At 32.1% G+C, this 22,989-nt stretch overlaps 2 protein-coding genes across 4 annotated transcripts; both read left to right on the top strand.

Moving 5' to 3' along the window:
• Positions 1 to 2,987: 2,987 nt before the first annotated feature.
• On the top strand, positions 2,988 to 11,078 carry LOC129292985 (serine/threonine-protein kinase STY13-like). Of its 3 annotated transcripts, none has more exons than XM_054930747.1 (3): positions 2,988 to 3,184; positions 3,879 to 4,855; positions 10,442 to 11,078. In XM_054930747.1, the coding sequence occupies exons 2-3, from the start codon at positions 3,945 to 3,947 to the stop codon at positions 10,779 to 10,781; spliced, it is 1,251 nt and encodes a 416-aa protein (XP_054786722.1). In that variant the 5' UTR covers positions 2,988 to 3,184; positions 3,879 to 3,944; the 3' UTR covers positions 10,782 to 11,078. The 3 variants fall into 3 exon arrangements, with proteins under 3 accessions (XP_054786722.1, XP_054786720.1, XP_054786723.1); XM_054930745.1 differs by having other exon boundaries at positions 2,992 to 3,150; XM_054930748.1 differs by having other exon boundaries at positions 3,005 to 3,150; positions 3,868 to 4,855.
• Positions 11,079 to 15,967: 4,889 nt separating this feature from the next.
• LOC129292014 (glucosamine inositolphosphorylceramide transferase 1-like) lies at positions 15,968 to 22,450 on the top strand. Its single transcript, XM_054929504.1, has 4 exons — positions 15,968 to 16,505; positions 16,820 to 16,942; positions 20,026 to 20,193; positions 20,531 to 22,450. The coding sequence occupies exons 1-4, from the start codon at positions 16,203 to 16,205 to the stop codon at positions 22,214 to 22,216; spliced, it is 2,280 nt and encodes a 759-aa protein (XP_054785479.1). The 5' UTR covers positions 15,968 to 16,202; the 3' UTR covers positions 22,217 to 22,450.
• The last annotated feature ends 539 nt before the right edge of the window (positions 22,451 to 22,989 follow it).

Consider the following 22,989-nt stretch of genomic DNA (forward strand, 5'->3'; position numbering starts at 1 on the left):
ACATATTAACCAGATATTTAGCATAAGGTTTAAATTATAATGGCACAAACTTTTGCAAAATCTAATTTCTATATATATGCTTGTTTGCAAGATGGAATGTTAACCTAAAATTGGGTTTCACAAATGGGGGAGAAAGTTGCTTTTAGGAAATTGGGTTTTGCAAATAGAAACTAGGTTTTGCATGTATCCATGCGCACACTGAATTTTTTTACAAAAATACTTCTACCAACTTATGTTGATGTGGGTGGCGGGGACTTTTGTCCTTTAGGCAAATTGTAAGAGATTTGATTAGTTTTTCATTACATATGTAGCAAATTTAGTTAAAAGGGATTTCCATTTTACCCTTATTATCTTGAAAAATTCTAGTCTCCATAGTTTTATGGTGTCTCACAAAACCCAAAACAAATGAAAAAAAAAATACCATTATATTTAATTAGGTAAAAGTACATTTTTAATTATTTAAATTTACAAAAGATTTCTTTTTAATTTTTTTAATTTGATAAAATGTATTTTCAATCGTCTAACTCTAACACAATTAATTTTAATAATTGAAAATATTGATGCTGCAATTTTAAATGATGACATAGTTTTCAACTTGTGACTTTTTAACCAAATTATTTTCATTTTTTAAAAATAAACTTAATATAAACATTTGAGAATTTTTTTAAACATTTGTGTTTTCAGCATTTTCTGTTATAAATTAGGTTTTAAGATTACTAGATAAAGTTATATACTTTCAATTAGCATCATTGGTCCTTAACTTTGCATGCTATTCAAGTTTTCCTTTCAAGCTCGCCTAATCACACATTAGTCACTCTTGTTTGCGTGCTATCCAGGGATTTTTATTTAAATTATTTTTAGACTCTTACATAATGTGTTAGGTCATCCACTTAGCACACTGTCTTAGTTGAAATGTTTCATTCATTTCCTTGCAAACTTCCAGATAAGGTGCTGGTCATTTCAAATAGCATATTATCCGGACAACATTTCAAAGCCTAAAAGTCTTTTGCTCTCAAGAAACACCAATAATGTGTCAGGCATCCTAGATAGTGTGGTATCTAATCTAGATTCATTAATTTGAACTTAGATCATGTTTGTTTGATAAATGAAATGAAATGAATTAAAAAAATAAAAGTAAAAGTAAGATAATTAAAGGGGATATGTAAGTATATTCATAAAAAAGAGGGGTAACTTAAGTCTCATTTGATTACTAGAATATAATAGAATGAAAAAATTAAAACAAAAATAAATTAAACTACCCTCCCCCCATGGTAGGTATAATAAATTTCATTGATATATATTACAAATGTGAGAATTGTCACACTCTCTAAAAATATTATAAATCATGATTTCTAACCTTGTAAATTAAATTACCCATTTTTCTTATGAAGGTGTTCACTTATTTCCTTTGATCTTATTATTTTTATCTTCTTTTTTTTAAGCAATTTCATTTCAGTTCTTTCTAATAAGCAAACAAGAGCTTAGTTCATGAGGTTAATAATCATAATTTATTAGATTTTTAGAGGATGTGATGGTTCCTATATTTATAGGATATATTAATAAGTTTTATCATACTTATTATGAGAGGAAATGTGTTTTAGCTTATATTTATCTTATTGTTTTAATTCATTTCATTACATTTTTTTATAGTAATTAAATGGACCTTAGTTTCTTCCTTTTTTTTTTATCCCCTTCTTTTCAAGTTATTGTCCTTTTAGGATGCTATCTTTTTTTTCTTTGGGCCAATTTTTTTAGGATTTTATCCAAACTTTAGGACTTAGCTTCATTAGTACTATTTACAAATAACGTGTTATCCAGCGCTCTAACAAGCATTTATTGCTTTGGCAATAATTTTTTTTTTTTTTTTTCGCAACATCTTTGTTGCGTGTTCTAGCATTCCCAATGGCTATAGACTCATTTATAACTATAATAATTCTTCAAAAACTATACATACAATATCATTTAAGTTGGTTGATAATGAGTTAAGTACATTATCACTATTTTATAAACTACATTTATTTTTTTGATCAAAAAGCTCATACCTTGTTTAAGATTCAGTTGTACATATTTACTCTTTTAAAATATTTATAAACTTTTATTATTCAGATCCTTGTAAGAGAGACTCAAGATATGATATTTTAAGGAATTGTGACTTATAAACTTTTATTCCCTTTCTCTTTCACATTACATATTCTCTAATCATATTGAGAGTTAGAGTAAGACAAAAAATTACTTGACCCAAAAAAGAGAGAAAGATAAAATGTTTAGGTTATATCTTTTGCACATGTATAATTTTTATTAAAAGTTAATAAAAGCTTAAAAATTGTATTAAATCAATTTTTTGGCCAAAAATATTTAATCAAATTTTCCATCAATTTAAAAGTTGCTCTTGTTTTGGGAAAATTAATTCTTCATTAGCAATTACAACATTAAAGAAATAACTGAGTTAGCGGATGAAATTATAAATGTTCAATTTAAATAAAAAAAATTAGTTAAAATATATTTTCAATCCTCTAACTTTATATAAAGTTTTAATTTAATCTTTTAATTTTAAAAATTTTCTGTTCAATCCTCTAACAATTATAAAACTATTACTTTTAAATAATTATTTTTATACCAATCATTGTTATTTTAAAAAAATTAAATTTAATATGTCATCATTTAATAATGTTTTGCCAATATTAAAATTAAAGGATTGAAAAGGTAGTTTATAAAATTAAGAGATTAAAATGAATTCTTATATAAAGTTAAATGATTAAAGATATATTTTAGCTTAAAAAATTATAACAATATAATTCAAAATTAAGGAAAACACTTGTGCATTAATTTTAAAAAAATTAAAGGGAAAAGATGTAACTTGAAAATGTTTGCAGATGAACAATAACTTTTTTTTTTTTTTTGGGACGAACTATAGGACGGGGCGATGCAATACAATTTTTTTTTTTGATGAAATATAATTATTAAAAAAAAAAAAAGTAGAAAGAAAGTCATCCATTTCATCTTCTTGCGTCTATGGTCTCCGGTTTCCAACGAGCAGCTTACAGGAGCAAAATCTTGCCACATTACCATTCCAATCTTCCCCTTTTCGATCTCGTCGCGCGCTATTTGATGACTTCAATATCGCAGCTCGCAAAGAGAAGCTCGCTCAAGGTACTTGACGCTGTGACTCGCTAGGCTTCTCATGGTATGATTGTAAGATTTTAGGGTTCATGCTTAGTATTTCATATTTTGTTTGCAAGATCACTGACTAGTTCAGGAATATACGGTACGGTGTTGGCTGATAAATCAGTTAAAGGGCCTTCAAAGCTATGGATTACAAGCTACTGGAGTTCATATTCTACTGCCCCTATGTCATAATTTTTTTTCTTTGGACTTGTTCTTCGCAAATTTTTGTGGATTTCGAATTGGGCATGAGGAATTTTGTGTCGGAACTCATGACTTTATGCGATTGGCCTTTACTAAATTTTCTCAATCTTGCTATTTGTTCTTCTCATCGGGAAAGGATTGGCTTGTTGAGAATTGAGATTACGTTTTAGTTTGCATAAGCTGGTCATGTCTTAAAATTCTCCTTGAGGGCCTTTTTATCTCTATTTTATTTTTGATAGATCGTTATGTTTTGCTTCCTCAATCTCTTCTGTTCTTCCCTTACTTGCTTATGTGAATATGCTTTCCATTTCCTCGACGAAAGATATGATAACAATGATATATCAGTTTTCTAATTTTGTTCGTTAGCGAGCTGTCTTGATTTTGAATAAAGTGTATGATTCAAGTTTAGCGGCTTCAACTTTACTAGATCTTCTTTGTTTTATTTTTTTTGTTTGTCCAGAAAATGCTGAAATTTTATGCTGACATGTACTGGTTTTTGAGATTTTGTTTAGGTGGTTTAGTTTGTGACTTCTGATGCTGAATAACAAGATCTGAAGGCTTGCTCTTTATTGTTAAAAATGTTGGACGGTGGTGCAAAATTCCCTGGCATAATAGACCTAAACAAACATAATAATAACTATTATGATTTTTCTCAAGGTTTTTACCATAAGCTAGGGGATGGTACCGATATGTCAATTGATAGCATTGGAAGCTTGCAAACAAGCAATGGTGGGGAATCTGTTGCGATGTCTATTGATAATAGCAGTGTTGGGTCCAATGATTCCCATACTCGTATTTTAAACCACCAAGGGCTGCGGAGGCGTGCCAATGATAATTACTCTATTGCACATAGTGTCAATCATAGAGGAAGAGTCACACATGCTCTGAGTGATGATGCCTTGGCCCAAGCTCTAATGGACAGCAGCTCCCCAACTGAGGGCCTTGACAATTTTGATGAGTGGACAATTGATTTGAGGAACCTCAATATGGGTGAGCCTTTTGCACAAGGGGCTTTTGGGAAGCTCTACAGAGGGACTTACAACAATGAAGATGTTGCCATCAAAATTTTGGAGAGGCCTGAAAATAATCCAGTGAAGGCTCAGTCAATGGAACAGCAGTTTCAGCAAGAGGTCATGATGCTGGCTACACTGAAGCATCCTAACATTGTTCGTTTCATTGGTGCTTGCCGTAAGCCCATGGTATGGTGCATTGTAACTGAGTATGCTAAAGGGGGTTCAGTTAGACAGTTTTTAATGAAGCGCCACAATCGATCAGTTCCCCTCAAATTAGCTGTCAAACAAGCTTTGGATGTTGCAAGGGGGATGGCATATGTTCATGGCCTTGGGTTAATCCACAGGGACTTGAAGTCTGACAACCTTTTGATTTTTGGTGACAAATCAATCAAAATTGCTGACTTTGGTGTTGCTCGGATTGAGGTGCAAACTGAAGGAATGACCCCAGAGACTGGAACGTACCGTTGGATGGCTCCGTAAGATTATTTTGTTTTACTTTTTGTGCATGCTTATTTTATGTTTTCATGATTATCTCTTTGGAGATATCATTATTCAAATTATATCTATTTGAGCAAAAACAGATCTTAGGCATGCTAACAGTTGATCTTGTAATTTTATGGCTTATAGATTGTCATTTGTCTGATATCCTGTGAGGAAAATGTCACATTATGCGGAAATAGTAATTGCAGTGTTCTCTAGTTGATGTTATATATTTTAAAAGTCTTGTCTATATCTTTTGTTAGTGAAGAACTGGTGGCAAATCTGTGTTCTTGGCTGGAAAGAAAGATGGCTTATTGAAGTAGTTCATTAAGAAAAATTCAATTGCCTTCAATTAATAATAGTTCAACTTAGCTTAGATGTTGAAATGAGCTCTGATAGGGTTGTGCATGATTTTGTTGTTTGGGTAAGAATCTTAAAATGTCTCTTTTGCACCTTCCTGTTGAAATTTTTCTTCCCCCTCCTTCCTCTCTTTCTGTGAGAGAGAGAGAGAGAGAGAGAGAGAGAGGGAGGGACAGACAGACAGACTTTCTAGCTGGGATTTCGTGGGGACAATTGTTCAGGGTAGCATTGTTGGATTTGCTGGTTGTGCATGATAGCCCCCCCTTTTTTTTATTCCTTTAGGGAACCTCATGCAATGTCCTTTTGGATTCCCTGATATTCAATGATCACTCTGTGCTATGCTATCTATGATTGTTTCTGTTGGGTTGTTCTACCTGAAATAATTATTCATGTGGTAGGAGAGATGATGGGGAAATTTAATGAAAGATCTCTTTTGGTTTAGTATTGAAATGAGTAAGAGATTATTTAGTTTGGGGATCAAGTTGTAAGCCTTGATAGGATAGGGTTGTGTCTAGGTGAATTGGTTTCTGTGGACATTTTTCCAGTTGCAAGCTGTGATGGTGGTTTCTGTTAAATCCTGGTTTTATCTAGGAAAGGCTGGTTGCAAGTAGATATAGAATATTGCACAATGGTCGGATTCTTACTTTAGGGTTGGTGCTAATCATTGATGCTCCTGAAAGTTCATCTCTTGGTATCCTTCTTCTTGGCCTTTGCTCCCTCCCTAGGTAGGGATAGGCTCTTAGTCTGTCTTTAGCTTTTAAGTGGAAAATTGGATTGGTAATTCTTATTAAAAAAAAAAAAAAACTTCGTCTCCTATATCATTTATCAACTTTGCGCTATGGTCTATACTTAGAACTTTTTACTTTGTAAGATTTTTTTTTTTAATTTTGATTTGCCCAGGAATCCTTATGATAGAATAGAATCTCTTAGGCCTCGTTTGGTATGATAGAAGAATTTTTGATGGAATCAGAATCGAAATTAGAATTGGAATTGGAATTGGAATAGAATTGAGTTATAAATGTATGTTTGGTATGAAGATGGAATCTGAATATAATAATAAATATATGTATTTAAAATAGATAAAAACCAAAATGCCCTTCTAAAAAAAATAAAAAAACTCAGCCATCATGATAGAGTATGTATGTGGGGCACTTATGACAATTCCATAGAATTGTGGCAATTCCATTATGATGGAGATGGAATTAAATTCTGGGTATTTTGGCAGAATTGGAATCCATAAAGAATTGGATTCATGTATACCAAACCATTGAAAGCATGATTCCAATTCCAATTCCATTTCTCTTGGACCCAATTCTAATGTACCAAACATGACCTTAGAGATTATAGCATCTTAGTTTTTCTTTTTTTTTGGACGAAAAGATTGGAGGTTAAGGTTATGATAAAACTTTATGGGCTCCCTTGCACAATATCATTGGACTTGAAATTAGGACAAAACACACGTTGTTTAGCATGATGCATATTATGCAAAACAATATTAGGAGAAGTTCTGTAGTTGCTTTATGAAGCTTTACTTTTTCTAAAGTTTAGAGCCATTGATTGTTAAAGCTGATGTGGATTTATGGAAGAAAGAATATGTTCAATGAAGGGTTCAAATTGGGGGGATTAGGATGAAGGGGATTCTCATTGCATGATTGATATAAACTTGTAGCTGATTTGGCAGTCTGCTGGCTGAACAATAGACGTGCTCAATTTGAGTAGGAAGAGTGATAAGAAAATTGTTTGTAAGGGTTAGGATCACAGTATTGCTTTTATGGCCTCTTTGTGGTGTTTGGTATGTGTTTTTCATCAGGATTCTTGATGGAAACGTGCCCAAAAGAAATATATCGTTTTTATTTTTTGTGCACATCATTTCTCTCCAATAAATTTCTTGTTTTATTATATATTAAAAAACAGAACTAGGGCAATTTCATTTTTGTTTGATGTTTTGAATGTGAAGAACATAAAGTTGAATATAAAGGGGTCAGTTAACGGAATAATATGGTAAGGAAAAAAGCCTTCTTGAAAAATACTGGGCTTATTAATGTGTAGTTCTTGTGAATGCATGGATTTATTATATTAATTTATCTTTTATATAATATTGAGAATTTTACCTTAAAAATATTTCAAAACTTTTTAATAGATAGTAAATTGAACCTTCCCAATATTTTGAAATACATCTTATCTTTTATTATGGTTCTTGTGTCTCAGTGCCTTTGCAGTGGCTCAATGAGGTTAAGAAATTGGGAGCTTTTTAGCATTTGATCTTTCACGGCTTGTTTTTTTTTTTTTTGCCCCCTTTATTTGGTTGTGCTTTCTATTTCTTTGTCTAATGAACTTTTATCAATAAATTTTCTTAGTATCATGAATGTTTTTTAGATCATGTTTCTCACATTTAATTGGCCTATAGAAAGGATGTAAGACTACAGATTGTGTTTGTTGCTTAACAGCTCTTACTCATTCACCGACGATTATAAACATAATTGGAACAATGTAGTTCTTTAACTTGATTTTGATAATTGTATGTAATCTGTATAACTTTGAGTCCGATTAAGAGAGGTAGAGGAAGGCCTAAGAGAACACTCTTGGAAGTTGTTGAACGTGATCTCTTAATTAATAATATTTCTAAAAGCTTGATAAATGATAGAGCACAATGGCGTCTTGCAATCCATGTAGCCGACCCCACCTAATGGGATAAAGGCTTGTTGTTGTTGTTGTTGTATGTAATCTGTATCAATTTTTTATTTTGACCTCTAATTGTCAATTTATCATGCGATGGTAACAGTTGGTACCCCTCTAGATGAATCATGTAGTCTTGCTTTTTGCCTATCCAATTATATTAAGTCCGTGTTATTAATAGATATAACTTGTGACAACTCCTGATGTTCAGTACTCTATTTTGAGTGGGCTCCTTGCTCCAAATTTCATGGTAGGTGGACTAGAAAATAAAAAAATGGAGACTTTCATTGGAATAGATTGAGATGTATCATGTATCATTTGTTAATGCTGATGAAAATTGGAAGTGCAATGAAAATTATAATAACCAAGAATTTTTGATTGATGCTGTTTGACATCTGTTTTGTTTTGTTTGTGATTGGATGTTCATGTTTTTGGCTCTTGTGGTTTTGTGTGTGTGGAGATATTATAACCACTGTAAATATCTTTTACTTATTAGTCTTTATTAGGCTTTATTAGTCATTATTATTTTTGCACCACCTTGGTGTATAAATACCTAGTTTTGTCACAATATTCAGTAGTTATGAGAATATACATTTTTCTCTCAAATTATCCACAGTATATAGCAGCAACTTGGTTTAATTTTGACATAGATCAGTGATTTAAAAGAATGAGAAACATTTTGCGGATTTTCAGTGGGAGAACCTGGAATCTTTCACCTTGATGGAAACTATCTACAGATAAAGATATCTTGTTAGATTTGTGGTGAGTCCTAGGCATGCCCGCAAAGCTTGGACCATGTCTTGTTGATTAAATTCAGTGGGCTGTTTGTAGTCAAAAGGGCATAGTATATTGGCATTGGGGGGTTTTTCTGCTAGGGTATCATATTGTTTTCAGTTGGTGTAGAATAGTTAGACTTGCTTTGGGATAGGATTATTTGCACAGGTTCTCTTAGGTTATGTTCAGCTGGTTTCTTTTATATGCAATTTCCTTGTCAAATATGCAGAGGCTTGGTAAATTTAAAACTTGTTTTATTGTCTTTTTTTTTTTTTCCTTTTTCTGTGATGTTATCTTTCTTTTCCTTTTAATTTATTTATGTTTGATGGTAAAAAATAATAAAATATATTAGGAAATAAAAGCATTTCAAAGAGAATAATCAATAATCCCAATATAAGGGACAAAAGAAGGTAAACCACACAAACCAAACAAGTAAGCATCCAAATTTTGGGCCCTTTCGGCTTGTTGAAAGAAAATAAATATGTAAGTAAGCAAAGCACCCAAGTTTTCTGCATTTCCAAGATGCAAACCTCTTTAGAAAGCCATGAGGAGAATTCTGAGTGGATGTTATGAAAGGTATCAGGTCTTACAGCATAGGCGAAGACAATTATACACCCTTTAAAATGCTAACTTCTTCTCTTGACTCTACAATCAAAGCTATGTCATTTGCAAAGAACGTGCACTTGGGGATTTCATCTTTAATGGATTCAGTCAAGACATTTGAAACTATGTTGAATAAATAAGGATTCAAAAATGGTTCTTGATGTAAACCAATCCTTATAGGGAAATCCGTTGTCTCAACTCTAGGCATTCTGACACCAGTTGACGCTCCTTCATATATATCCTTAATAGCTCTAATATTGTAGGCAACAAGAACTCCCTTCTTTTCTGCTTTCCAAAGAACATCTCCGGGCACTCAATCACAAGCTTTTTCCAAGTCAATAAAAATCATATGCAAGTCTTTTTTCCTTGTCCCGCTACTTCTCCATCAACTCCCTTAACTGATAAATAGCCTCAGTTGTAGATCATCCTTGTATAAATCCAAATTGGTTCTTTAATACATGTCTCATTTCTTAATCTGTGCTTTATCACTCTTCCCCGTAATTTCGTAGTATGGCTCATAGGTTTTATCCCTCAGTTTACTAAAGACTATAAATTTCACGTAAAACCCATACTGCAAGAAATTATTCAGTCATTATTTACACACGATACATATGGCAGGAATTTCTTTAATATTTTAATTTTAACTTTCTTAAGGATATTTTTAATTTTAATTATCCATAACTGTATTATGCAATGTCAGTGCTAATTCTATCAAGTATCCACTTCCAGACAAACAACTTGACCTTTTCTTATCCTTGCATTGCTGATTCTTTGCTGATTCTGCTTTTATCTTGGGAGGAGCCTTGCCTGTTTTCTAATATTTCCTAGAACTGTCTAGCATTCCATTCCACAGTTGTTTGGCGATTTATTACAATCTACTAAGAACCCATTAGATGGTAACTCCCCCCCCCCCCTTGGGATAATGGAGATGGGAATTGTTACATTAGATAGCAGTATTAGGTGATTATTTAATTTGGCGATACTCAACTTATTTTGTTATGTTTCTCGTTCTACTAAAAACTGGTTGATGATTTCACTGATCATCTGCGTGGTTGATGTGAGGCCTGTACTTCTGAAGTGTTAATATGCATAATTTTTGTGTTTTAAATTTAGAAATGTTACAATTCGATATGGATCTTAAATATCTTTTTTTTTTTAATCTGGTGCAGGGAGATGATCCAGCACAGGCCTTACACACAAAAGGTGGATGTATATAGCTTTGGGATTGTTCTTTGGGAGCTCATTACTGGGATGCTTCCATTTCAGAACATGACAGCTGTACAAGCAGCATTTGCAGTTGTCAACCGAAATGTTCGTCCAACCATACCCAATGACTGCTTACCCATCCTCCGAGAGATCATGACAAGATGCTGGGATCCAAACCCTGATGTTAGGCCACCTTTTACTCAAATCGTAGCAATGCTGGAGAATGCAGAGACAGAGATTATGACAACGGTTCGCAAGGCGCGATTTCGATGTTGCATGACTCAGCCCATGACAGCTGACTGATGCTGCAAAAATAAATGAAAAAAACTAGTCACCAAGAACCACAATCAACCGAAAAATTCGATGGGTCTCGGGAATCAAAGGGCGACTTAATAGTAAGCTTTGTGTATTTGTGTGCTTATGTTATTTCCTCAGGAAGAAAAGGGAAAAATCTTATTTAAAGACCTTCTGGTTGTTCGGTTACTTAATACTGAATGTTTCCAAATTAGTACGAGGAGATTTTGTGTATGTATACATGCTTGAGCTGCAATTATGTATAGCGTCTGAAAGGAAGATGGAATATGATATCATGGATGAAAACTGCTGCTGTGTTGTACATGGTGAGGTTAAAATTATGATCTAGTCATATATACACTTCTAAATCAAAGCTGCAAAATGTGAGGGGCAATTGAGATACTCGTTATATCATTGACCTCTTGGAGCCTCCTCACATGACGAGTTTATTCACTCAAAATTGCCATTGGATCTTATTTGAAAGATGACAGATGAAATTGAAGCAAACAAAAATCAAGTAACGAATTTGATGTGGCAAAACAAATTATGATTGTTTCTGGTCAAAGGTTCTCACCCTTGTCACCTCTCTTGTGTACCCCATTTATTTTGCAGTCTTGTGTATGTATAAAAATTTACATGTCATCTAATCGATGTTTTGTTGGGAATAAAGTTTTGTGACCTTTAAAATTGTAGTGGTTTTTTTTTTTTGATTTCTTGATTAATAATATTTTTAAAAGTTTGATTAATGATAGAACATGATGGTACTTGTTAAATTTATATAGTCGACTTCACCTAGTAAGAGAAAATTTTTTATTGTTGTTATACTTTGTTTCTTTTTATAACATTACATTTTTCTTCCATAATGTAAGAAACATTATATAATTTAATTAAGCATTAATGCATGATTTCCACAATATCTCCCCCTTATTTTTTGTAGTGGAAAGAGTAAATCGGGAAAAAAATCATTAGCTATTATTAAATCCTTCAAGATGATCAAGGTGATGTTTGAACTTATAATCCCTTAGCTCTTCAAAAGAATATATTGTCACTAATATCACATATTCATATAATGCAAAATTTTATTCATGTTACAAATTTAGTTTTTAGTTTTCAAATAATTAAAAGCTGAAATTAATTTGTCCTTCTAGTAATATTTATTTGCCAATTTACCAAAGAGAATTTGTCAACAAGTTCAACATGCAGAAGGTATCCTTATTTATTTATTTATTTACATGTAGGAGGTATCTTTATAACCTCAAATGTACTTGCCAAAATAATTGGTGAGCTCGCCATTTTAATAAACTTAAGTTGTCAATTTACTCAAAATCTTGCCAACAAGGTTTAATATGTAGAATGTGAGTCTTTATAACTTCGAGTTTCCTTACTGGAAACCTAAAAAAGTTTGTCCGATGGGCAAAATTTAATTGTTACAAAGATGAACATGTTGACAACTTACAATTATATGATAAGAACATGCTTTCAAATAAGAGTAAAATATGTCAACCTCCCATCTATTTTACTTTAATTATACTTCCTCCCTATTTTCAAAACCTTTATAAACCTCCATTGAAATCAAAATTTATATACTACATACTTCCCCTCTATTTTAAAAATTTCATTTGCATTCATTCAACTATTAATTAACTGTTAAATCAGTTAGCAAAAAAAAAAATTGTTAAATCATATATTTTAGACCAAAATACATCTCTTTAACATAAATATTGTTCGAGAGTCATTTAGGTTTTCAAAAGATAATTATAATACATAAGTTGAAAAAAAATAATATTTAATATAAATAAACTTATTTATATAGTATTTAAGTTTAAGAGTCATTTATATAATTTTATTTATAGATTAATTTTTAAAATTTTAAATATATAAGTTGACAAAAATAATATTTAAGATATACATGAAAAAAATTAATAAATTAGAAAATTTCTTGGAAAAAAAGAGTTAGGAATTTAATATAATTTACATTTAATTTATTAATTTAATATATTTTATGTTTATTAACTTTAATATTTTGAAAAAAAAAATTATGAAAATATAACCATAATATTCTTTAAAATAGGAGGGGAGAGAATACATTACATTATGAGAGAAAAATTGGAGACAGAATTATTTTTTAAAAATAATTGTTACATGTGAGACTGTCAATATTATTATTAGCATTTATGCACCTCAAGTTGGGGTAAAAATGAGTCTTAAGGAATTATTTTGAAAAAACTTGGAAGGCTTGATTTAATGCATACCACATAGTGAAAATATCTTTATTGGAGGAAATTTTAATGGTCATGTAGGTAAGGTTGCAGGTCATCATTCGAGCTTGAATAATGGTTTTGGTTTTGAGGAGTATGCTTAATCTATCTTTGATATATGATTTTAAGATTGTTAACATTTGTTTCAAAAATAAGGATGGCATCTCATCCCTTACAAAAGTGAAGCCTCAAGATCATATATTAATTTCCTTTTGGTAAGGAACGTGGATAGAAGATTGTAAAAATTGTAAGGTAATTCTTGACAATATCGCAATAACACAACATAGGGTCATTGTCCTTGATGCATATATTATGAATAAATATCAAAAGTATTGACAAATGGTAACTCTAAGGATTAGATGGTAGTAGTTAAAAGGTGACAAGTGAGAAATTTTCAAATAGAATCTTTTGGCTAAAGGAATTTGAGAGTCCTAAAAAAGTGCTAGCAACTTGTGGAAGAATCTAGCTAAGAAGGTGAGGAAAGTTGTAAAAGAAGTTTTAAAAAAATTAAAAGATTTTAGTTCGAGAGATAAAAAGTTTTGATAGTGAAATGATAGTCTATAATCATATTAGATTGGATAAAAGGATGTATCATTCTAACACACTCCATATGACTAGAAGATATATTGGAATAGATAGAAATGTACCATTTGCTCATGCAGATGAATATTGGAAGTGATGCATCCCCTTAAAATCCAAGTGAGGGTGTTGATTCTTGGTGTTCAATAGCACGGGGCAAAGGAATCAAGTGAATCAGAGGAAAAATAATGGTTAAAGCTCAGAATATTAAATTAATAATAGTTAAGTTCTTAATAAAATTTTAAAAAAAATAAATACAAAATATAGATTTAAAAAATTACAAATTTAAAAATTTTAATTATAAGCAAGTATTTAAGTAATAAATATAACTTTTAGATTGTAACAGAAATTTTTATTTGTAACTGTTTTAATCAATAATTACAACTTTAAAAAAAATTGTCAGAAACTTATATGTTATTAATTTAATATCTTTTTGGACCTAATTATTATTCTCCCTGAATCAGACTCCAACTCTTACACATGATGCGTTTGGGTTTGTCACCAACATCTTTAATTGCAACGTGGCGTTTATGTACAACTGGTATAAATTGATGTGATTAATGAAGTGAGAGTTAATTGAGATTAAGACCAAGAGCTTTTTTCAATGTATGCTTTGCATCAAATGGAACATGGAAGTTTTACAAGAATTTTTATGGGGAAAGCGAAAAATGGAAGTAACCCCTAACTTCTATAACTTTTACACCACAACCACAAGCAACCAGCAATTGTTCTTCAATCTTGGGAAATTTTCAGTTTGCACCCTTGACATTACATAATAAATAAAAAGAAGCCCCAAACCTCTGAAATTTTATTGGATATTTAGGGGATTGAAATGAAATTAAAGAGCTGACTTGAATAATTATATTATCCTTAACAAAGCTAGGCATATGAATAAGATAGTTCATGTAAAAAAAAGGAACAACTAATGTGTGAAAAATAAATAACTAATTTCACTAATTGTTTATTTTTAAAGAATTGTTCATATGAACAATAAGGTCATTCTGTCAGTTTTTAATTCCATTTCAATCTCTCAAACATGCATTAAAATTTTACAATTTTAAAAAGTTTTTTTTTAATATGTTGGGTCAAGAAAAACTAATTGCAATTTTCCTTTCAATCTTTCACCATCAATCTAGAAGCAGTGTGGTTAGTTGAGATTTACTTGAGTTGTTATTATTTTTTTTTTTTGTATTCCCTCATTTTCTTTATTAAAAGTTGATTTTCCTTATAAAAAATATAAAATTATTTACATTTAACTAGAGTTGTATATGTTAACTTTTTTTTTTTTGGTATGCTTGTGAATTATGAATTTAAAAAAAATGAGACTTTTTATCATCTTATAGGACTAGACAAAGGACTGGATGGCATTGGACTTGAACCTAACCTAAAGCCTGATCTCTTTTATGAAAAGAATTGATTAGGCAACCCATAATTTAATCTCGTCCAATGGTAACCTTAAGATTAACAAGACAAGACTTGGTTTATAGGATTGAGAGATTAGTCTTATTAGTTCAATACTCACTTAGCATTTTTTTTTCTTTTTCTTCTATGAGGGACAATAATCTATTTCAATTTAATAAATACAATTAAGATAGTAAAAATACTTATAATAATAATAAATTCATAATAATTTCTAATAATAAAAAAATATTTATGTTATAATTCAAATGATTTAAATTTATAACTTCAATAAAAAAACCACTCAACAAACTTCAATAATATTACATTACAACAACAATTTAGAAACAAACTCAACAAATCTTCGTATATACAATTATCTCCTTAGTATCAATTACACTTAAAGTATTTGTCAAAAATAAATTAATTATAATTATATTAAATAAATTAGTAGGACCGGACTAGACCAAGTAGTCTACATGTTCAGTCTCCTGTCCTGTCCAACCCAAAAAAATAGTTTAGTCTTTCAATCTTTTTGGTCTTAAAGAATCAATATTTATACAAACCAAACAAAACTAAACCGTCTCAAGTTGGACTGGGTTAAACAAGATCGAAGACTTTTACACGGCCCTACCATCTTATTCTCTCTTGTTAATTACATTAAATCAATATCTACATGTTTATACATTATATGCTTTTCAATCGATAATTTCTAATACTAATATTCATTAATTTTAAATATTTTTATAAATTAATTATTGAAAAATATATACTTGTACGTTAGTTTATTTGCATAAAGTATAAACATTTGAAGCTTTTTAAATAAATTAGTAATAATTATATTAACAATTATTAAATAAAAATATTACATATAATAATAGCACATTCTATTATTGCAAATAAATCTGGAAATTAAAAGCGTGAACCAGAATCCTCCCCCAACTTCACTATCATTTCTTTTCAACCGTCAGAACAGAGGAGGGAGAAATTGCAGAGAGAAACGAAATTAAAATTTAAAATTTTAAGCTCTTGGTGAGATATCGTGTCAGCGGCTCCAAAACCAAAATCCTTCCGAGTCTATCTTTTTTGTGATTTCGGTAGAGCGTTTCTTTTTGGTTATGCGCATTTTCTGCCGCGTATTATTATTTAGAGATTCACTGCCGCGTGTTTCTCCCTCTGGTGACTATTTGGCGACATGGTGGGCGGCGGGGGCGGCGGCAGTGGTAGTTGCTGTGACATGACCGTCAAATGCTCTTGTAGGTGGAGGCTGGAATCCCATCACCACCTCTACAAACGCTTATTTTCCTCTTGTTTCGTTTTCTTCTTTGTGTGTCTGGTATTGTTCGGATCAATTGCCACCCTCTATGTTTGGCTTGTGTTTACGCCGTCTTTTCGGACGGTATTGTCATCGTTCGGCTGCCAGAAGGACAATGAGGGTTCTTGGTCAATTGGGATTTTCTACGGTGATTCTCCCTTCTCCCTCAAACCCATCGAAGCTGTAAGTATTTTCTCTCTTGTTCTGTTGCCTGTTTTCCTTTTCCGCAATAATTTTGATTATACTCGGTTAGACGCGCTCGCTTGTGTTTAATTCCCCAAATTGTAATTTTTTATTTATAAAAAAAAAATTGGCTAATCGTGTTCTATTTTTCTTGTCGTTATTCTGTCAATCGTTTTTTAATGTGAATTATGAGTTGTTGTTTGTTTTTTCTAGGTATTAAAAATGACATAATTGATTATTATAATCCTGAAGAACATTCCCATTGTAATTAATGAAATCTAATCCCTGCATATGACTATTCTAATTGTATGCAGGTGAATGTGTGGAAAAATGAAACTGCCGCTTGGCCTGTAGCTAACCCCGTCGTGACGTGTGCTTCACTTTCTGATGCTGGTTTTCAGAGTAATTTTGTAGCTGATCCTTTTCTTTTTATCCAGGTATATAAGCTCTTTTTTCTCGCTATTAGTTGCTTCATGTATTTTCTGTTTGAGACATTATGGAATCAATCTTGTTCCTTGCTGTTTTCTGTTTGTTGAAAATTCCTTTCTGCTGTTTGTTCTACATATATGTATGACTAGCAGCATTTTATCTTATTCTTGTGTTTCTACTGGCTGGATCAGTGTTTGCTGTCAATAATGAAACTACATATATAATTTCATGAACATCTCTCCCAATTTTTTGTATGTCAATGGAACAAAATTGTGAGAGACTTGATATTGATAGCTGGAGCATATGCTTTTTTAGGTGTAAGTTAGTTCATTTTTGCCTGTAATTATTATAGAGCTGGTATATCTGTTAGTTTCTTTGGGCCACCTCCTTGATGAATTCACTAAAGCAATGAGATACTGAAAAGTTGAGGGACAAGTCAACAGAGGACTGATTGTTGACTTAAAGTACAAAATTAGATGAGAATTTAGAAATTCAAATTGTTGAATTCTAGACATCTTGGATCATAAAAGGTACTATCAATATAACCATTGGGTAATTGTTCAAATCCCTTTAGTTTCTAATATACAGATTAAAATTTTTAGGATGACATCTTACTCTTATCCCCATCTTTATTTTGAAAACTTACTCTTTCATCACTAAAGTTACTTTCCTATCCATAAAAAGAATTGATGGTTATTTGTCAAGATGTCTGAACTCAGGCAAGATTTTGTTGATTTCAAAACCATTATTTCCAAGAGCATTTGGGATCTAAACTTCTCCAAAAAAATTGAATATTTGTTGCATATATTTCTGGTGAGGGGAAGGGGTGTGATGCTCTCTGATGCAAAATGATCAGGGATTTTGGAAGAGTTTGATGTTGCTAGATTGGCAAACTGGTGAAATCTTTAGTTGGCTGACTCAGGCTTTTAGTTTTCCATATTCCTTTGAAAAGCATGTCAGCTCAAAATCCTATGTAGAAGCTTCAATGAATTGTATACATGAGAAACAGGCTTCAACACACTCTGGGAACCTCTCATTGGCACGGACAAGGTTGTTACTATGACTAGTTTCTCTTAGCTCCTAGCTAAGCAGAATCTGCTTAACAAACTCATTGAAGAAGTCCACAAATTCTAACATCCATGGTAAGAAATGCAAACAAAATGAAAATGATTTTTGCAGCACATGAAATGTTTTTACATGCAAGAAGGAGAGGGAATGGGAGGTTAGTTTTGATAAAATATTTGTATATGTTAATTAATATAAGTTTTGTTTTAATGAAATATAGTGTGTTTTAACATAGTATAACTGTTTTAAATAAATTCTATCTTCAAAGTAGAGTCACTCCCTTTTTTTGATGGATTTGTACAAACTCAAATACAACATAGACCAAAATTTTGTAAGTCTAACTTTGCTTTGATACTAGCATTTATTTAAAATATTCATACCATATTAAAACATATATTAAAATAAACAAGTTATATTGACTCCATATACTAATACCTTATTAAACTACTCTCCTCCCCCTCCCTCTTTCTTCATATATGTAAACCTGTTTTTCATCAGTGTATGAACTTTTTTCACTCTGCAAACATTTATTTTCTTGGCCAATGGATCATGTTGACTATTTGGAGTTGTTGGATGCACCTACCAAGCAAGCTCTACTGAGTTAGGCACTATGCAGAGAAAACAGATGTGGGAGTTACTAAGTTATACATATAAATAAATAGACAAAGATCTGCAAATCGTTCTTGTTTTTAAATTGTTTGATTGCTCTGTTAGTAGTATCATCATATGTCATTCCTAGAGTGGACTTCATATTTATTTTTTAATAAAAAATTAATCGATACTTATGTATAAGAATAACAGAAGGGACTCATAATTTTGGTTTTACTTGTTTGTGTCCATTTCTACAAATATGTACAAGAGAAGGTATCACTTATTTCTTTTATTGTAATAGAATAGTAGTGAAGTCTTAGAGGATGTTTGGTGCAAAGATTTTAAGTTTACTGTAGGGATTGCCCAATTAATTTAGTTCCTAACTAACAAAAAAATGAAAAAAAAAATTGGTAGGAATAAATATTAGGTGAATATAAGATGGGAGAACTGAAATATTTGGAATTCAGTTGCCAAAATTTTGTAGAAAACTATATGCCGAGGGACAATGTAAGGGCATCTTTTCTATCAAGGATAGTGTGGTACGGTCAAGGGTAAGAGAGTTAATCTACCAGTTTCTCAGAAGTAAGTATCTCACTCAAAGAAAATGGTAGCCAAGTCAAGGAGTATCTCCAAGAACTAAAAAGTCTTGATTAATTCTGAATGCCTTTCTACAGACGAGCAGGCCATGTAAATAGGCTGGAAAATAATTGAAGACTCTAGAAAACTACCCACTTCCCTGAATTTCAGACTTAGTGGACAAACTGAATAAAACAGACTCAATAAAAGAATAACTGCCTCTTGAAAGTGAGGACACGTTCAACAAAAATAAATAACTGAAATAATAAAATATAGCAGAAATATTTGAGCTCCAAGTCAGTCATGATTCCTCTTCTTTCTACTGTATGTGAGTAGTGGTGCCCTATCATAATGGGGGGGGGGTCAAACTTGACATAATCTTTGCTTTATATTTAAACTATAATAGAAAACTTGCACCAAACATGATATTCTTAGTTTAAGATGTTGTTCCATAGAAATATGAAGAATTCTTCGTACAAACACAACTTTAGGATTTTTAATGGAAGCTCCAAAATAATGGCATGAATCTTGGTTATCCTTTTTCAAATATGCAAAATAAAACTTGCAGGAATGGTTCAACAGTGGCAAATTTTTGAAGTACAAGGACACTTCTTTTTAATCTTCATTGTTTGGATGAAATCTTAAATTTTTTTTGTCTGATTTATTTATTTATTAATTTACTTTTTCACTGCCAAACTAATGGTTATCACAATAATTTATCACTAAACTCCATCCATTAGCCTTTTGTTCTTTATGGTTAGATGGTGTTAATCTGGTTTACACATTTCTTTTTCTTTTTATGTCCTTTGTATGGTTAAATAACATTCTTCTGTTTATTTATATTGGCATCATGATTCAGGGAGGTACTTTTTTCCTGTTCTATGAGACAAAGAATTCAATCACTTTGCAAGGAGATATTGGAGTTGCAAAAAGTACTGACGAAGGAGTCACATGGCAACAATTAGGCATTGCCTTGAATGAGGATTGGCATCTTTCTTATCCATATGTATTTGAATATCTTGGACAGGTAAAAGCTGAATTTCTTACTCATCAAAACATGAAGAATAATTCTTTGGCATAATTTGCCAACTAGGTAGTTGGAGTACTAAATTTTAGTTACTCCTTTTTTTTCCATAAATTTGTTAACTTATACCTGGAAGGCTTTGATCATAACTACTCATTGGATCTCATCAGTATAAGTCTTTTATGCATTTACTCAAAGCCTGTGGAAGGGATGGTCCCAATAAAACCCATATGCCTGTTATGTTATGGTGCATGTGAACGTGTACTTTGTTTATTCCCTCAAATGTTTATCCAAAGCACAATATAATTTTTCTTATATCTTTTTTTTTTTCATGTCTAAGATATATATGATGCCAGATAGCAGTACAAAAGGTGAACTTCGAGTATACAGAGCACTTAACTTTCCTTTGCAATGGAAATTGGAAAAGGTTATCATGAGAAAGCCCCTTGTTAATTCATTAATCATTAATCATGATGGGAGGTATTGGCTTTTTGGCTCGGATTACAGTGGTTTTGGCATTAATAAAAATGGGCAGTTGGAGATTTGGCATAGTAGTTCACCCCTTGGTCCTTGGATACCTCACCAGAAAAGCCCCTTATATAACATTGACAAAAGCATGAGAGCTCACAATGCAGGCAGGCCATTTTTCTACAGAGGAAATCTTTTTCGTATTGGTCAGGACTCTAGTAAAATGTATGGGAGTCGGGTCCGCATTTTTAAGATAGAAGTTCTTACTAGTGAAGAATACAAAGAAATTGAAGTACCCTTCAACTTTGTTGAGCCTGAAAAGGGTCGAAATGCCTGGAATGGTGCGCGACACCATCACCTAGATGTGCAACAGTTGCCATCTGGTGGTTGGGTTGCAGTTATGGATGGGGATCGTGTTCATGTTGGGGATTTAGTCCAACGCTTCATTACTGGCTATGCTTCAATAATAGGTGCTGCTGTTCTCATTGTGCTAATGGGTGTGTTACTTGGACTTGTGAGTTGTATTTTTCCTCTCAACTCATTCATGCAGAGCTCTGGGAAGAGGAACGTTGCTTTCTTGTCTTGGGAAAGATCAAATTTGTTCTTGTCAAGAGTAATACGATTTTGGAGCTGTGTAAACCGAGCAATGACATCTCTCCGAGTTAAAATCAATCAAAGTACTTGTATCAGGAGGTCAGTTCTTGCTGTAATGTTTGTATTAGTGGTTGGATTAATTTGCCAAGGGGTTAAGAATATCTATGGGGGCAATGGTTTTGAAGCACCATACCCCTGGAAAGGACAATATTCACAATTCACATTATTGACTATGACTTATGATGCTCGTCTTTGGAACTTGAAGATGTATGTGAAGCATTATTCAAGATGTTCTTCTGTACGAGAGATTGTTGTGGTTTGGAACAAGGGAGTTCCTCCCAAATTGAGTGATCTAGATTCGGCAGTGCCATTGAGGATCAGGGTAGAGGAAAGAAATTCATTGAATAATCGATTCAAGGTTGATCCATTGATTAAAACAAGGGCTGTCCTTGAGCTTGATGATGACATTATGATGACATGTGATGATGTTGAGCGAGGTTTTAATGTATGGCGTCAGCACCCGGATCGAATTGTTGGATTCTATCCCCGGCTTATCAGTTGGAACTCATTAAAATATAGGCCAGAAAAATATGCTCGAATGCATAAAGGGTATAACATGATTCTTACTGGTGCAGCTTTCATCGATTCTCAAATAGCTTTCAGGAGGTATTGGGGTGAGGAAGCCAAGCAAGGGAGGGATCTGGTGGACAAGTATTTTAACTGTGAAGACGTGCTTTTAAATTATTTGTATGCAAATGCAAGTTCACTGTCATCTAGGACAGTTGATTATGTGAGACCGGCTTGGGCCATTGACACATCAAAATTTTCTGGTGCAGCAATCAGCAAAAACACACAGGTGCATTATCAGTTTAGAAGTAATTGCCTTGTTAAATTTTCACAGATGTATGGAAATTTGGGTCCTAAGTGGGAATTTAATAGTCGGAAAGATGGTTGGGATTTATAGTGGAGAAGAAGATTTTGCAGGTAGGCTGGCTCTTGCAGTTATGAATATTTTCTGATCCATAATTTTTGTGCCCCACTGAATTTATATGTGCTGGGGATTTCAGTAGATTTGGTTTTTGACTTGTAAATATGTTCTATAATAGCTTCTTGGATGCGGGAGCTGGTATATTGATTATTATTCTTAATGTCTTATCAATCTACAGTTTTAGTCAATAATATTTTTATTTTTATACTATCTATTCTGCACATACACTATTTACTGAAGACAATGATTAATGAAGGGCCAATTTTTTAGAAAAAAAAAATAGTTTGTGTTGCATGAAGTTTATTACTTCCTAAACTTTTGATAATTTACTTCTAATTTAGTAGGGTCATAAATTATTTTCAAATGAACATAGCAGTATGTTTCTTTATATTCTTACTGTTCTTTATTGTGCATGATGTATTGCAATTTATTTATTTTAACCAAAGAGTTATATTGCATCTAGTGCCTGAATTTTCAAGTCAGTCTAAATTGCATAAAAAATTCAATGTGCCTGTCCTAATCAAACTGGTGAAGTTCCACTTTAGAGATATAGGTGTTCTTTTATTGGTGAATGTAAGTGTTCTTTTTATTTACAAAATCACTTTTTCTATTTAATTTTTGCAGTTCATTCTCTGGTTACACCACAAGTGGCAATATTTAATTATTTACTTACAGTACAAGTGGCGAAATAACAAGTGTACACACGGAATAAGACGAGAACACGAGAAGCACGCAGGGACAAGGCACAC

This window comes from Prosopis cineraria, unplaced genomic scaffold, assembly GCF_029017545.1.
Source record: "Prosopis cineraria cultivar Desert tree isolate PC_DT_omini unplaced genomic scaffold, ASM2901754v1 PC14, whole genome shotgun sequence".
Lineage (NCBI taxonomy): Eukaryota > Viridiplantae > Streptophyta > Magnoliopsida > Fabales > Fabaceae > Prosopis > Prosopis cineraria.